Source organism: Taudactylus pleione, unplaced genomic scaffold (assembly GCF_031769625.1).
Source record: "Taudactylus pleione unplaced genomic scaffold, aTauple2 ptg000289l, whole genome shotgun sequence".
Taxonomy (NCBI): Eukaryota; Metazoa; Chordata; class Amphibia; order Anura; family Myobatrachidae; genus Taudactylus; species Taudactylus pleione.
The window spans coordinates 1,447,997-1,463,688 of NW_028284691.1; the positions used below are offsets into that span (position 1 = coordinate 1,447,997).

At 44.3% G+C, this 15,692-nt stretch overlaps 1 protein-coding gene across 1 annotated transcript in view; it reads right to left on the reverse strand.

Annotated features, from left to right (window-relative positions):
- The window catches only part of LOC148511924 (inter-alpha-trypsin inhibitor heavy chain H3-like), a 163,334-nt gene that overhangs the window by 5,888 nt on the left and 141,754 nt on the right, over nt 1-15,692 (reverse strand). Inside the window, exons 17-19 of the mRNA XM_088482479.1 lie at nt 10,898-11,011; nt 4,144-4,348; nt 6-178 (exon numbers count right to left, since the gene is read on the reverse strand). Of these exons, the coding sequence (XP_088338605.1) occupies nt 6-178; nt 4,144-4,348; nt 10,898-11,011 (492 nt within the window). The remainder of the gene's footprint in view (nt 1-5; nt 179-4,143; nt 4,349-10,897; nt 11,012-15,692) is intronic.

Here is a 15,692-nt window from a genome sequence, read left to right on the forward strand (position 1 = left end):
CTTACCTAGTAGTCCATGAACTCCTGCAGAAAATTTATGATCATCCAAAGTATAAAATCCTAAGAAATCCCTGTGGAGAGGGTGATTATTCCCAACTTTATGCAAAATAATAACAAATGTCGCCCCTTCTCCAAATGAAAATGTCACATTCTTTTCCTTGTTGATTTCCAAATTAAACCTGAAAGAATGAATGTATAGTGTACAGGAGTTTGATAAACTGCAGAACATGTGCAGGAAATGATATGTATACTGAGCTGTGCACTGGTTGAGGAAAAATGAGCTTTCATTATTAACAATAAGATATTTGCATGAGCTGCCTGCGCTGGGTATGGAGCATACATGGTGCTAAAAGCATAGGCAAATGCAGGGGGGGTTTCTGTCTGCCTGGAAACACCCCTCCCAAGCCCACACCATGACCACAATAGAAATAGTAATGTAATAGATTTTTGCTAGTGCTGTCACAGTATCACAAATTAAATAATTAGCACCACCTGTAGATTTTTTAACATGTATCAGTCAGTAATAAATAACCTGTGCACCAACTAGGAGATCTGGAAAACATGCACTGTTAGGGATATGCTGCTATAGAGCCCAATATGTACATATATGTCCAGGGCAGTGCTAGGTTATCCTGCTGCGTCCCTAGACTCCCGGACTTGCTCTAATACTCTGGAATGGTGCAGGATGGGCCTACTGCTGAACCTAATGGCTTAATGTGATTGCTGGTCCTCTATATGCTGGAATTATGACAAACAATATACTTTGTATGACGCATATTAAACAGGCTTGCCTACCCTCCCGATTTGGTCGGGAGCCTCCAGAATATCGGGTACTGCTCCCGACTCCCTGGAAAGGCAGGCAAGCCTCCCGGCTGCCGCCTAGCCCCCGGACTGCTACTAGAATCCCCCGCAGAGGGGGGGCCCGATGACGCGATTCACGCTGAATTGCATCACTGTGGCTCCGCCCCTGCTTCACAATGCCTTTATTTTTGGTATTGTGAAGAGGGGGCGGGGCCATCGTGCAGTTATGCCCCTGCTCTCAAAATAGCGTCATGGACCGGCCACGCCCCCCGCTGTATGCAGGCATTCAGCTCCCTCCTGGAAGGAGGGAGCTGAATGTCGGCAAGTATGATATTAAAGCTGGTTAAGTGATAATTATACCCTCTTCATGGACTGGGCACACTCACTCTAAAATCAAGCATGTGGAAACCCCTCTCTAGAAATCCTGCGTTTGCCACTGAAAAGGATATTATTATATGCACATATGCGTGAAAGCTACCCGACATCAGAGATAGGGCACATTTTTACTTTTCACAAAATGAACACTAAGGGGCTGATTCAGAGGTCTGTGCAAACCTGATGTTTTATGTACAACTCCGATGTTTGTAGATCTGCACATGCGAGAGTCAGTACTGTGCATGTGCAGATCTCCTTCTGCTCCATCGCTTGCAGTGCCTGAACACCATAGCCTGATTGACAGGCTGCAACCCTTTAGGGATGGAGTGGGGGCAGCATCCCAGAAAACAGGGTTGTGCCTTCCACGTTTTCTGGGCATGCTAAAGCCAGTGGCTTTGTCGTTGTACACAGCTTCACTGGTTGCGTGAAAATGCCGGCCATCCTGAGTAACCGAAGGTCACGCCGAGTGATCCGATGCTGTGTCCTGGGATGCAGCAGCAGATCACAGAAGCCAGGAGGAGGCGACCATATACACAAGATGCCTCCTGCAGCATTAGCATATTTTAGATGCAGCAGCAACGCTATTGGCGTACAACCCTGAATTAGGTCTGCAGTACCTTTATTCATGGAGGCAAACTGAAGACGCAAAAGCCATATCCGTTGTTATAAGGAGTTCAATGAAATATGGAGCAAGCAGCATATTGGTAGCAATATAGAGAAGTTTAATGACTGTGGTGAGGAAAACGTGATAATATTTTATTGTAATTTCCACTTTTGTAAGTGATGAGCTTCCATACTGCAATGACTGTACACATTAGATATAAAGACCTGGCATGGACCATGGGGGTGTGCTGACTAGTAAAAGCTGGTGCAAATATGCAGACATGCAGATCATTTAATATTTTGCAAATGCACCTATTTGTCAGCGTCACACACAATAAGGAGTAATCCCACATTCGCATACCCCCCATCATCAGACAAGAGTCATTTGGAACAGGGGGCATTTTTTTCTGCATGCTGGGGTGTGCTTGTATTGTGCTTGGCCTGGCCATGACTCAGCAGTCAAAAATACTACTGCTCCTGCTGCTGGCATTTTTCACACAATAACACCATTGTGTTCCAATCCCGAGATAGAGGGGCAATCTTGTAAAATCAGGACTGTTCTGACAGCTTTGTAGGTCTAGCTGGAAAAGCATATGGTGGAAATTGTAAAGACCAGTCTGCTATGAGGACACCCACTTCATGGACCTATGGCTTTCTTTCCAGGTCACTAAATATAACTATGTAATTTCAACTAATTAGCACAGGTGCCTGAAAATGTTTCTCACATGTACATTCACCGACAGCTGCAATTGTTATTCTGTTAGCAGGAGCAGATTTAAGTATCAGGCCGCCCCTAGGCACAACATTATCTTCCCCACACGCACTAATTTAATTATTTTGACTATTAGGTTATAAGCGCCTTATTTTATTCTTGTAAATGTATCCAGAAACAGGAGAATGATACGCAGACCATGCATTACAGCCGCAGAGATTGCAACAGCTGTAGGACCAATGCTGTGTTAAGTGGGTTGGGTTTATTTTGCAGACATCCATTATGTCGACATTCGTAATGTCGATATGAACATGTCAACATGGTCATGCGGGTGCGGCTGCTATGGGGCCCGGCCCGCCCCCTGCACCTGAGGAGCCCGGCCAGCCGTGGTCGCAGCACATCTGCCCTCCCAGTCGGCTTCGCCTCCGTCTCTCCTCACTGACTGATACTGGGAGGAGGCGTGGCTGTGATTTGGGAATGTCCCAGCAGGCTCAGTGCGGCTCCTCCCAGCATCAGTCAGTGAGGAGATATGGGGCCGAACGGGAGAGGACATGTGCCTGCCCTGCTCAGCACACTGCTGCTGAAGGAGGACGCAACCACGGAGCAGAGGTAAGTCGCAGGGAGGGAGGGAGGAGGGCGACAGGGGATCTAGGGGGGCCCTTGAAAATTTTGCTATGAAGCCCCCAGGGCTACTTATGTCCCTGGATATAGGTCTTCTTTCCCAGCACCACAGAGGATTTGTTTAATGAAAAAAAATATTTGGTATGCTAACAGGCCCAGTGGCCCAATACTACACAGGGAATATCATTTAAATATCACATCCCACAACACAAACCAACCACTTATATTGGAAAGTTATGTTCCCAGCACACATTTAGGCACAATCTGCACATAAAGCCAATGTTCATAGATAGTCGAGTGATTATTTGCAACTGTGCATGCTGTCAAAATTCTGATATCTCCAACACAGCATTCGTTACCCTGCATGTCCGCACAAAGGTGCTGTTGCGTTCGAGACCGATGATAACAGACATTTGGTGGAAAAGTGATGGGTGATCCTGAGCTGTGCCTGAAAGAGGGCTCAAAATGCACATAAAAATAGGCTGTTCAGTGGTTGTGCTTTGGGAGTGTCACAGGCATGTTAATGCAAGCATCTGCATTCATAGAGGCACAGCCACAAGCATAGGAAGCCGTGGCAAGACTGAGAAATAGGGGGCCGTGGTCAGACGGATAAACTGTGCTTGCCATAGGGTGACTGATAGTAGTATATAAGGATGCACAAAATCAGTATTACAGTGCGCACGGGCACTAAAAGTGGGCGTCTCAGTCCTTACACATTTGGCTGTACGGATATACACAAGAAGGAGTTGCTATTTGCATAAACATGCAGACGGGCGACCGCCAATGCACACTGCTGCAATCACTTTTGCGTGGGACTCAGAATCAGGCCCTTAGCTACGTGGAATCAGCAAATATAGGCTTCAGTTGTGTTATGGGCATTTTTGCTAATTACAGTTAATATTACATCACAGCATACTGGAGATACAGCATAGGTGAATGGCTACTTCTCTCTGGGACTTCATCTGATAAGTTAATACAGATTTTAATATTTTTTGACTTGAACAATTGTCTGGATAAAATTCAGTTCATTACCCTTCTTTGTGTATAGATTTTATTTTCTTCCATGTAAACGTTTTCCTCTCTTTATGATTGAGGATAATGATTATCTCAGGGGTCACCTCAATTCTCAGTCTCATCTCTCTGTTTACTATCCCCAGTCTTCCAAAATAGGTCTCATCTGATACCACGTTGTTGTCCGTTTTCTTGTTCCCAATAAGTTCCCCATTTACTGCAATGCCTAAATGAGAAAATGCAAAAAAGGATAAGCCTTTATGGAGTGATGTCAGGATTTTAGGTATAGCTGGTATTAAGTAAAGTCATTAATGAGTCATATAAGAATTGTAGGTATAGCTTGTATTAGGATAAGTCATTAATGAGTCATATAAGAATTGTAGGTATAGCTTGTATTAGGATAAGTCATTAATGAGTCATATAAGAATTGTAGGTATAGCTTGTATTAGGATATTAGGATAAGTCATTAATGAGTGATATAAGGATTTGAGGTATAGCTGGTATTAGGTAAACTCATTAATGAGTGATACGAGGATTTTAGGTATAGCTGGTATTAGGAAAAGTCATTAATGAGTGATATAGGGATTTTAGGTATAGCTGGTATTAGGAAAAGTCATTAATGAGTTATATAAAGATTTTAGGTATTAGGAAAAGTCATTAATGAGTGATGTAAGGATTTTAGGTATTAGGTATTACGCTATGGGGTATGTATGCCCACTCCCGATACCCGTGGGATTCAATTAAAAAAACAGTGGACGCGGGGTTTTCATCAATGAAAACTCCGCGCCGCGTAGATTAAAGAAAAAAAAAAAGTCACTTACCTGCCCAGGTCTCAGCGGCTCCCAGTGACTTCCCCTCTCTCTTCTTACTGGAGAGGGGGCTGCTGGGAGTCCCGGGGGCTGATGGGAGGAGGAAGGGCTGCTGGGAGATGTAGTTCTCCCAGCGCCCATTCCGGGAGGGCCACACACTGCACCGGGGGTCACACACGCACACACACACCATACACACTGACATACTCACCCTGCTGCAGAAGAGCCGGCTCCCGACGATGGATGCAGAAGAAGATGCCGAAGACAGCGCTGAGGAAGGTGAGTAATTAAGGACTAATTGAGCTAGTTGGATACTTCCAATTGCTTAATTAGTCCTCAGGGGGGGGGGGGGGTGCCGCAGGGATGTCAGAGCAAGTCCCAGAAGTCACGCTTGCTCAGGAGGTGCGTGAAAAAAAACCTCCCGGTGCGTGTCTTTAAAAAAAACATGCACCTGATAGAATATCAAAAAGCCCACACCTGCAGGAAATATCTGGCAGGTGTGGGTTTTTGCTATTCTCGCACACAGTTGAATATACCCCTATATTTGCAGAAGTCCTATCCCCAACATTAAAATCAATGGAGTGACCATACTAGCTTTATTAGACACATGATACAATACAATTGCCTAAATTCAAAGACTACACGATAAGTGGAAGAAGCGATGCTTATTACATCCCGCCCTTAAGGCCCCCACACACGGTACAATTTTTTAAACGATATTGCCGTTTTCAACTGATTGGAGCGACAGATAGTTTAAAAAGTGCAGTGTATGGATGATAACGATGCCGATGTGCGCATGTGTGCTCAGCACCGGGATTTCTATATTGAAACCCCACTGCTGAGCCATCATTTGGGCTGATGTCCGCTGGTCCGCAAATTTTAATTTTTTTGTTTTGCCAAACCCTATGGATGGAATGAATAGAATGTGATCCACGCATAGGAGGAGGTGAGTATGGAATTTTTTTTACAGGTACCTATGGAGTACTACTGGACAAGTGGATGCAAATTGGCTACAGGGATACATAGGTGAGTATGTGAGATAGTGAGTGTGTGTGTGCATGTATGTTTTAATAAACTTTTACTTTCACGGTGTGTGTGTTCTGTCATTTTTTTATATTTCTTTTGCAGTGGAACTACAGGTACCAGCGGGCCTGTAATACCTCGCATGCTGGTACTTGTGGTTCTCCAAATACCAGCATGCGGGGAAGGGTTGCTGGGACCTGGTCCAGATAACAGAGTTTAAGATGTACGCTCACTCACACATGTACCGCAGAAGTAGCAGGAGCTGCAGAGGAACCTTTCTTGCTGGGACCTGTAGTTCCACTGCAAAGATAATATTTTTACTTCTATCACTCACACCACACTTTACATCAGGGATGGGGAACATCTGGCCCGTGGTATAAGGCCCACGGAATTATTTGGTCTGGCCCTCTGAGCTCCTTCTGCTAGCCTCATCTGGCCTAAATGGCAACCTGCAGCCAGAATCTATGCAGCAGTGCCACCTGGAGCATCCTTAGGATGCTACAGACGGTCACACCGCTGCCCTTACAGCTCCCCGGAGCGGTGCTGTGATCAACGGCAATTGTGGCCCTGCCCATGGATAATGTTAGATATATCAAAATGGAACTCAGCAAAAAAAAGGTCCCCCACCCCTGCTTTACATAATCTATCCGGAACCCAGCGCTCCAGGGGTGTCGTGGATAGCCCCGGGATATCAGCCTAGGCCTGAGATGCCTTCAAGTGGTGGACACCTTTATTTGGGGGGGCCCAACTCCCCAGGGATCCCTGGCCTGGGCTGAATAGCGGTCAGGGGTATTGCTTTGGCCGGGGGACCCGATGAAACGGCTCCCCTGGTTGTGGCATTACCCCCCTGCTAGAAAAAGTTTGGTATTGGTTATGGCAAATACAGGGGACCCCTATGCTTTTTGTCCACTGTATTTCCATAACCAGGACCGGATCAGGGGAAATACAGGGGACCTCTACGTCGTTTGTCTCCTGTATTTTGGCAACCACTGCTGGCTCTGAATAGACCTGTGCTGGTTGTGCTCAATACAGGATACTCCTATGTTGTTTGTCCCCTGTATTTAGCACAAACAGTACTGGGTCTCCAAAGCTTGGGGCTGGTTGTGCTTTTGGGAGGGGGCACACCGTTTTTCTTTTTGTTTTTGTTTTTACACTGTCTTACATTTTCTCACTGATCCATCTAATGCATCTGTATCAGATTTTTTTATCACACAGATGCATGCATCATGGATCGCAATGATCCGTGCAAGCTTCTGTCTGCTATCCTTTACAATCTAATGAAATGCAATAGATCGTGCACGATAGATCTTGTGACACATCGTGTAGCTTTTGTTGTGTATCGTGTCCTGGAGCCAGGGCCATAACTAGGGTAGCGCGACCTCCGTCGGTATCCACGATCTCCGGCATGCTGGTGTCGGGATTTTAACCACCGGGCTCACGTCCGGCGGTAAATTATATTACACCCCCACAAACGCCCCACCCATCCCCACATCCACCCACCCACCCCCCCCCTCTTGCTAAGGCGTATATTTACTAAATATATATTTTAAAGATAATAGCTAGAATCTGATTGGTTACTACTGAAGGGGCAACACCTCCACCTCTATAAACCCGCACTTTATTAAATATACCCCTAAGTGTCAGGGCTGTTCTTTGTTTCCCTCATCCACATTGTATCCAAATCCTGGTACCTGCATCTCCAGAATATACACATATCTCACAGAAGGTGCAGATAAACTTTTAATTCATGCACTCATAACCTGTCTTTTCCTATACAGACTTCCCCATCACAATCTACTGTAATTGCAGTCGCTAGACTAGTTTTCCTTGCAAAATACTCATCTATGGCTGGTTTTCTGTGTCAGCCCCTTGTCTGTACCAAATTGAATATAAGACACTTCTCTTAACAAATAGAGCAATGAACACAACTTCCCGAAGATACTACTTCTCTTGGCTCAAAATATCTCCCTACATCTGCTCTGCGCCTCTCAAATTGCGTACCCTAGTTCATAACTTATCAAATTCATCCCTATATCTCAAACTGGCATATTTAAAATTGGTAAAATTTAGGGAGAGCCGAGCCAGGCAATCCCAGCACACCCCTAGTGGAGGGAACAGCCTGCGCATGATGATTGCTATATTTAAAATTGGTATAATAGTGAAAAAAAGCCACAATATCTAGGTAAATACAGAATGGGATCAGATTGCCGGTGGCTGTATAGCCACCGGTTCAAATCCCGACAGTGGCTGGCCGAAGGGAGGAAATCCCAACAGCGGAGGTTAGTATAGCTAATCCTTCTCTCTCCCCCCCTAACCCTAACCCTCCTTTAGAGGTGCCTATCCCTAACCTCCCTCCTAGTGCCTAACCCTAACCTCCCGCTGTTAGTGCCTAAACCTAGCCCTCCCAGGGAGGGGGGTGCCTAACCCTAACCCCCCCTTCCCTTAGCATAACCCTCAGTCCCCCCGGGGTGCCCTAAACCTAACCCTCCCCCCCAGCGGCTAAGAGGATGGGCGCCCGTACTTACGTCGTTCGGGCCCGCATCGTTCTGCATTACGGCGTCGGGAATATGAGAGGCGTCGGTATCTCGACGCCTGTCATAAATCCCTAGCCAGCATTCCGGCGTTGGGATTTTGGGACATAACTATATCCCATTAAATACAAGCGGGGGTTTCTAAATGGGGGATTGATTCTAAAACAAGCACCATGTATAAATCACACAGGAGCACCCACATTTGAAAAAAGGCGGATAAAGAAAAACGTGCAAATCATAATATTAGGTGCATATTTTTACTCCTGAACAGGGCTGCCAAGAGCCACGCCGGGCCTGGGTAAAGGGTGCGTCGCCTAATCGCTAGAGTGGCCACGACCCCTTAAGAAAAAAAAAAGAAAAACATTGTTGCAGCGCTGCATGCTGGGGAGGGGGACATGGTGTGCCCCTCAGCCCAACCCATATCCAGGGGGGCATGATCAGGATGATCTCTCCCCCCCACAGGCAGAGGAGACTGCTGCTGCTGATCTGCAGCAACAAGCAGTCTCCCTTTGCAGCCCAGCACAGAGCAGTGTGTGCTGGGCTGCTCAGCTGACAGGGAGGAGGGGGGCGGCATCAGGACCAGGCCCCCGCCGGGCTCCTCCAGCAAGTAATTGACACCCCAAAAAGCTGTACCAACAGACATAAAAGGGGTGCATTCTTACCAGGACACTAGCAGTGACTCAGAAAGGAATGACAAGCCTATTACTGCTGTTTCCACAACTTAGAAGTTAGTAAATGCATTAAAGAATTTTTCAATTTGTGCTCTCTGGCACCAGCTCCTGGAAACTATTGTGCATTCCAGACTAAAACTGGGTACACACTACTGTATACGATATATTATACAATATATTGTTCCGACGTGGATTTGAACGATATTTCCAACACATACTATAGTATAGTGTGTACGCCCGATCCATTGTTTTATGACAGTCATTCATCGCATCATCCAATTGGCTGTCCTGCACAGCAGATGGGGTAATGCAATGAACAACGCAGTGCTATTACATGCAGCATGTAATGACACATTGCAGCGTAATACACCGGGTCGTGCAGTGTGTACGGCGTGGTGATATATTGTTACATTGCCATGCACAGTCGCTGGGTCACCCATTGTGTGGTGGGTACCCACCTTTAGATTAGAAAGGTCATTGATCCATCATGTGATGCAGCAGCTTGTCTACCTTATGGGTATAGTGGGTATATTATCACTTTTTATTGGCCTCTATAACCGTTATAAACATTTATCTCATGTTTGCTAAAAAAAACAAAAATTGCACTACAAGTAGGGTGTGCTAGGAATCCAAATATGTAAAGGCCACCCATACATTCTCACCTCCTGGGCCTGGCTCACAGAGCAAAATACGGACAACATGGGGGAGCAGGGCCTTGGACGTGGGTTCACCCTATCATTGCCAGTTTCAGTAGCACCGCACTCCTTGCTCCACCTATAGTTCCGCCACAGGGTATAACACTTGCTTTTTAACCGTTTGCCCAATTTTCTTTGGCAAATAAAAGAAAAAAGCATGATTTTCTGAAGTTGATCCACTTTTTGGAAAATACTTTACATTCTAGTCTTTTGTTATAAATGATGCAAAAGTATTTTATTTAAATTAAAAGTATCTGAAAAAGGTATTATCTGTGTGGATAATACACAGAGAAATGACCAACATTGAAGTTTGAATGTGATAAGCCCAAAAGTTTTAAAATAGGTTAAGAGCAGGGGTGAAAAAATGTTTGGCAGTGAAATGTTAAATAGACTTTCCTTCTGGAATGTGCCACATACACTGTTATGAAAGTGAATCCAATATCCTCTATAGACAAATAATTCAGCTCCTAGGGGTCCATGGTCCCAAATACAGTGTAAATGGAATTTATTATTGCGCTACTTTCACAAAGTGGTATTTCATTTACTTAGCAAATTAATTGAAGCATTCCCAACTAAACAACAAAATCATCATTGCAGCCAAAATATTACTTTTTGTATTATTCTCTAGAGGTGGGTTTCCCATAGTGGTTGTCACTTTCACAAGTAAAGTGTTTCCACAATTACACAATTGTTAGATGTAAACAAGATATTCAAATTGTTCACATTCCACATACAGTACATCGTTAGTGTGAAGTGATATTATAATTTGTATCATAATATAATAATTAAATAATCATGATATATAAGATAATGGGGTAAATGTACTAAGCCTACGAGAGAGATAAAGTGAAAAGCCATTATCAGTGGTTTATGTATTACTACAGACTTTTGAATGTTTTGTGAAATTAATTCTAAAATGTATCAGTCTTACCTGACAGAAAACAGAAAAGTATGAATTAAATTTAGATAGGTGTGTCCTTGATTAAAATGTTACATGACAAGATATGATTTAGAATAATGTGGATTATGGTAAAGCTATCACATACCTAGTCCTTGGTCCTCAATAAGATTCAGCACAACACCGGGATCCTCATGAATGTTAAAGCAGAGAGCGTCCTTCTTGTGTGGAACATTTATCACAAAATGGGGGTCTGAGTCAACTGTCAACACACATAATATAACATTATAACATAAATCATCCTACTCTTCCTTCTTTAGTATCCAGTGATGCATACAATTGTGTTGAAATAAATATATATTATATTGGCACAGAAGATGTTTATTCATTTATATTGTATTTTCCACTTTGCAGGTTCTAACTGTTCTAACTTGTGTCGCTGAAAAGTCTACAGCTTCATGTCTGTGTGATTGAAATCATTATGTTCAGGGCCGTAACTAGGGTGGTACGTTCAGTGCAGCTGCACAGAGCACACAATGCCCTGTGAGCAGAACCGGCCGCTGTTATGTTTAATAGCCATGCTGCTGACAGAGCCAGCAAGCGGGTGCAGCGCCTATTTAAATCTGGTGTTGTCCATGAGCCAATCACAAGCAGCCGGGGCAAGCTAATCATGGCTCACCGCATCATAGCTCAGGCCGCTCACGGCATCTGTCATCGGACGTGAACAAGCCGGGCCTTCAGTTCGGCAGCGACAGTGATTGGGAGCAGATGTCTGATGAAGAGCTCCGGCCTCCAAGGAAGAGGCGAGAATACTGCATGGCATAATGTGCAATAAGGGGCTATACTGTGTGGCATAATGTGCAATAAGAGGCTATACTGTGTGGCATAATGTGCAATAAGGGGCTATACTGTGTGGCATAATGTGCAATAAGAGGCTATACTGTGTGGCATAATGTGCAATAAGAGGCTATACTGGGTGGCATAATATGAATTGGAACTATTGTGTGGCCACACCCCTCCCCTGTGAGGCCACACCCCTATTTTTGGTGCACACCTTTGTCATGCTCTGTCCATAATTAAACTAGGGGGGAGGCACCAATGCTATTTCTGGCAAAGGGCACCAAAATGTCTCGTAATGGCTTTGATTGTTACACATCTGCATTATCTAGACAGGATGCCACAACATGGCTAAAGATATATAAGAATAGGATAAAGCATTGATAATAGAATTAAAGAAATATTGGAAGCAATTAGCTGATCATGCCCTTCCTTGCTATTTATGTCAGCAACTTTTATCTTTTTAATTGTAAGGATGTGACGAAGAAGGAACAAAATACTCCATCACATTTATTTTTTAACAACACTGTAGTGAAGATCATTTAAGACCATTGCACTGCATTCTGCACTCTCACTTGGACATGTCATATATAGGATTAATGGAATAGTTTTCTAATGGAAGCCTGGGACATCTTTACCTGTGCCATGTATGTGCTGTTTGTGAAATAGTACAACAAAATATAAAGGAAAGCTGGGAACCCCCTATACTGGTTTTGAAACACTTAACTTAATTTCCTTGGAAATCTCCCTCCAAGATTCAAGAGAAACAGTAAGAAGAAGAAGTGTGGGATTAGCATAAATGGGATAACCGTCAAGGCTGGGGGCGGGCTTGTGTGCTTGTCATCTGACTTATAGTAGCCAGTAGTTTTAGGATGGTGTAATCATTACAAAGTATATTTAAGGCTGTGGCTAGAAGGTTACAGGCCTCTTTCTTTTGTTCTCTATTTCCGTTCCTTCACTCTGCTACTCATTGCTGATCTAGGTTCGGCATATTAGGTCGACATTTATAATGTCGACGTGGTCATAACGATGATATTGACCATATTGATACAATAAAATGTTGACATGGTCAGAATGTTAACACTGTGATTTTCAGATAAGTATATCCCTAATGCTAACCCTAACCCTTAAACCTAACCCTCACCCCAAAACCTAACCTTAACCCTGATGTCGACATTTTGACGATGTTGGCACGTCATATGCTGACATTCTGTCCATGTCAACATTTTCCAGGGGTGGACGTTTATCTGACTGTGTACCGCTGATCCTTTTTCTTTTCCCCCTCACTATTCTGCCCTCTTGTTTGCTTCAATATAACTGATTTATGTCAGTACCTTATAATGCCCCTGCCTGCCCATTTCACATATGACTCCCCCCTCTCCCATCCTCAGTCTATCTATCCACTAGGTGGCGTGCCGGAGGGGGTGATGTGGCTCCTAGTGAGGCTGCACTAAAGAAATACAAGGAGGGTTGTGAAAGGGGGCAGGATTAAGGAGTCACTTTTGGACTGCCTGCTCTAATGGAGGCAATAGGCTGCAGGGGGATTCCATGGAGGGCCAGGTGTGCTCATGCTTGTTAGATTAGCTCTCCAGACAGGCTGCTAGTGCTGGCACTGTGCAAGTTACTCATGCTGTGCAGCACATGTGGCTGGTAGATCAGAGACAACAGGGTTTGCTGGCTCACAGTTCTGTAAATACTGGGCAGGGTAAGGTGCGCAGACAGAGGGGTAGATCTTGTGGGAGTGTTGGGGATGCACAAGGCTGCATTGGGATGGGGAGCGTTGCAGGTGTCCAGTGCAGCTCCTACAGCACCAATATCTACTGCACACCAAGATACAAAATTGCTTTTATAGATTTAATGTCATCCATGGTCAAATTTGCTCTTTTTTGGCCACTTTCTCACATAAAGTAGTTTAGGGGACATTATGCAGACAGTCAGGCTGCAGCTGTGACTACAGCCCAACAATATGTCTTTGTGGCCCACTAGTGCTCTATTATTACAGCAGCAGTCGCCTACCCCTAAATGCAGTGGTGCATGCTGCTTCTAGCGCTGCACCCACATCTGCTATACTCAGAGCATTTGTGTCTTCTGTCCCGGATATTGTGCTTCAATCTTTTTGAAATGACGAAGACAGCCAAGAGTTCAAGTTGGTCATGGAGCCGGATGTGGGTACTTCATCAACAATCTCTACCGACAATTTCCTTGGGATGTCAGGTGTTGCATTATTGATTCAGATGATTCCTTGGCTGTACTGAGTAGCTCCTCTTTTTCTTCTGTTTGCGCACAGACTCTGATAGTACACATAGAGAGTGGCAAATGTCTGAAAAATACCAGATTGGAGGCAGATGTGCAAGCAGTGGTCAGGGCATTGCTGGCCTGGTAGGGGCAATGACCCGGGTGCCAGTCTGGGCTTAGGACCAGGCATGTTATGTTATGATAATGCAGTAAGTTTGCATGGACTACAGAAAAGCTGTCACATTCAGAAGGGCCATTAAGTGGATATTTTTGCACTAAGAGATAATGCTAAGGTTTTGAAGGCTACCAAGTGGAGTATTTGTTTTGGTGCGTAATCTAATTGGCTACTGTGTTTTTATGTATTTGCAACATGTTATTTAGAAACCCACCCTGAGGAGCACATTAACCTCATCAGGTATATGCATTAATTCATATCCCTCAGCGATCTGGCAGAGAGGCCTCATGGTGAACTTATTACAAAGAATTTCATCAGAAACAGGACAGTTCCAACATTATGGATTTTGGCTGCAAGGATGGGGAAGTGTGGGCAGAGGTCATGCAGCCTCTGCAGGTATTGCCTGGTGCAGCACATCTGCAGCATGTAAAGGGACTTGTTTCATTGCAGGTCTCTAATAGAGGCAGGTGTTTTGCCTTTAATAGTATGAGATGGATACAAGGACAAAGGTGTTTTTTTCGTCACCTCTGCATGCGCTGCCAAGGTCTCACTCTGTGTCAACAGCTTCCATCTTGGAAGTGGCCAACAGCAAACTGGTAAGACTTCCAGAGCAAATCCAACTAAGAGAAGCGTCTTCTCCGGTTCATTTGGATAAATCGTTGTCATGATATCTGAATAGAACAAGTGCTGAATTTGTATGTTAAGGTGTTCAGTTTGGTTTCAGGTTACCAGCCATGGGTTTAGTTCATACTAGTTCTAATAGGAACCTGAGAGGATTTCTGGCCATTTTCAGAGACAAAGATCACAAGGAGATTCAGTTAGGACATATGACAGAGCCCTTTAGCGAACCACCTCTGGTGTATTTCATTCTAATTGGTGCAGTTCCTAAATAAACTCCAGGTAAATTTAGGTTTATTCAGCACCTCTTTTATCCATCCAGGTTTGTCCATCGATAATGATATCCCAGCTGAATATTGTTAATTTTACAAGGCTTTAACCCAAATCCTGACAACAGTTGTGAAGGTATCTGTAACATTTGTAAAGCCAAAATTAGTAGAGATAGGGACCTTAACCATCTAGGAACCTCCACCCTGTTATGTCATCTTCAGCGCATCCATCAAAAACATTTTTGCAAAATTCAGAAACTTTGGCTAAAAAAGTAACAACAAGCAGTCCAGTGTCAGCTAGCTCCCTTCTCTCTGCTAGATCCAAGCACCTGCCATCTTCACCACCAACACCTTCATCAACAATATCCTCAATCATGAAGCGATTGGTTTGTTTGGGCCCCCACAAAACAAGCTACTAATGGGCAGCTGACATTGCTGGCAATGATCTCTACGTGCACAAACTGGATTTACAGAGGCAAGATGTTGTCATCATCATCATCCGATTCCTCACCTTCATCAGTGTATACATCATCTTCACACAATATTAATTTGTCCCCGCTGGAATCCACCATTACAGATGCCTCTGTAATTTTCGCACGTAATTGACGGTAAAGGTCTCTCTCGTAGAATTTGTGGTTCATTTTGATGGACATCATCTTTTCCACATTTTGGGGAACTAGCGTCATAGGCCGATCACTGACAAGGTTCCCAGCTGTGCTGAAAACTCTTTCTGAGTATACACTATAGGGTGGGCAGCTCAAGTAAAGCAAAGCCAGTTTGTGCAAGGGCCTCCAAATTACCTTTTTTTC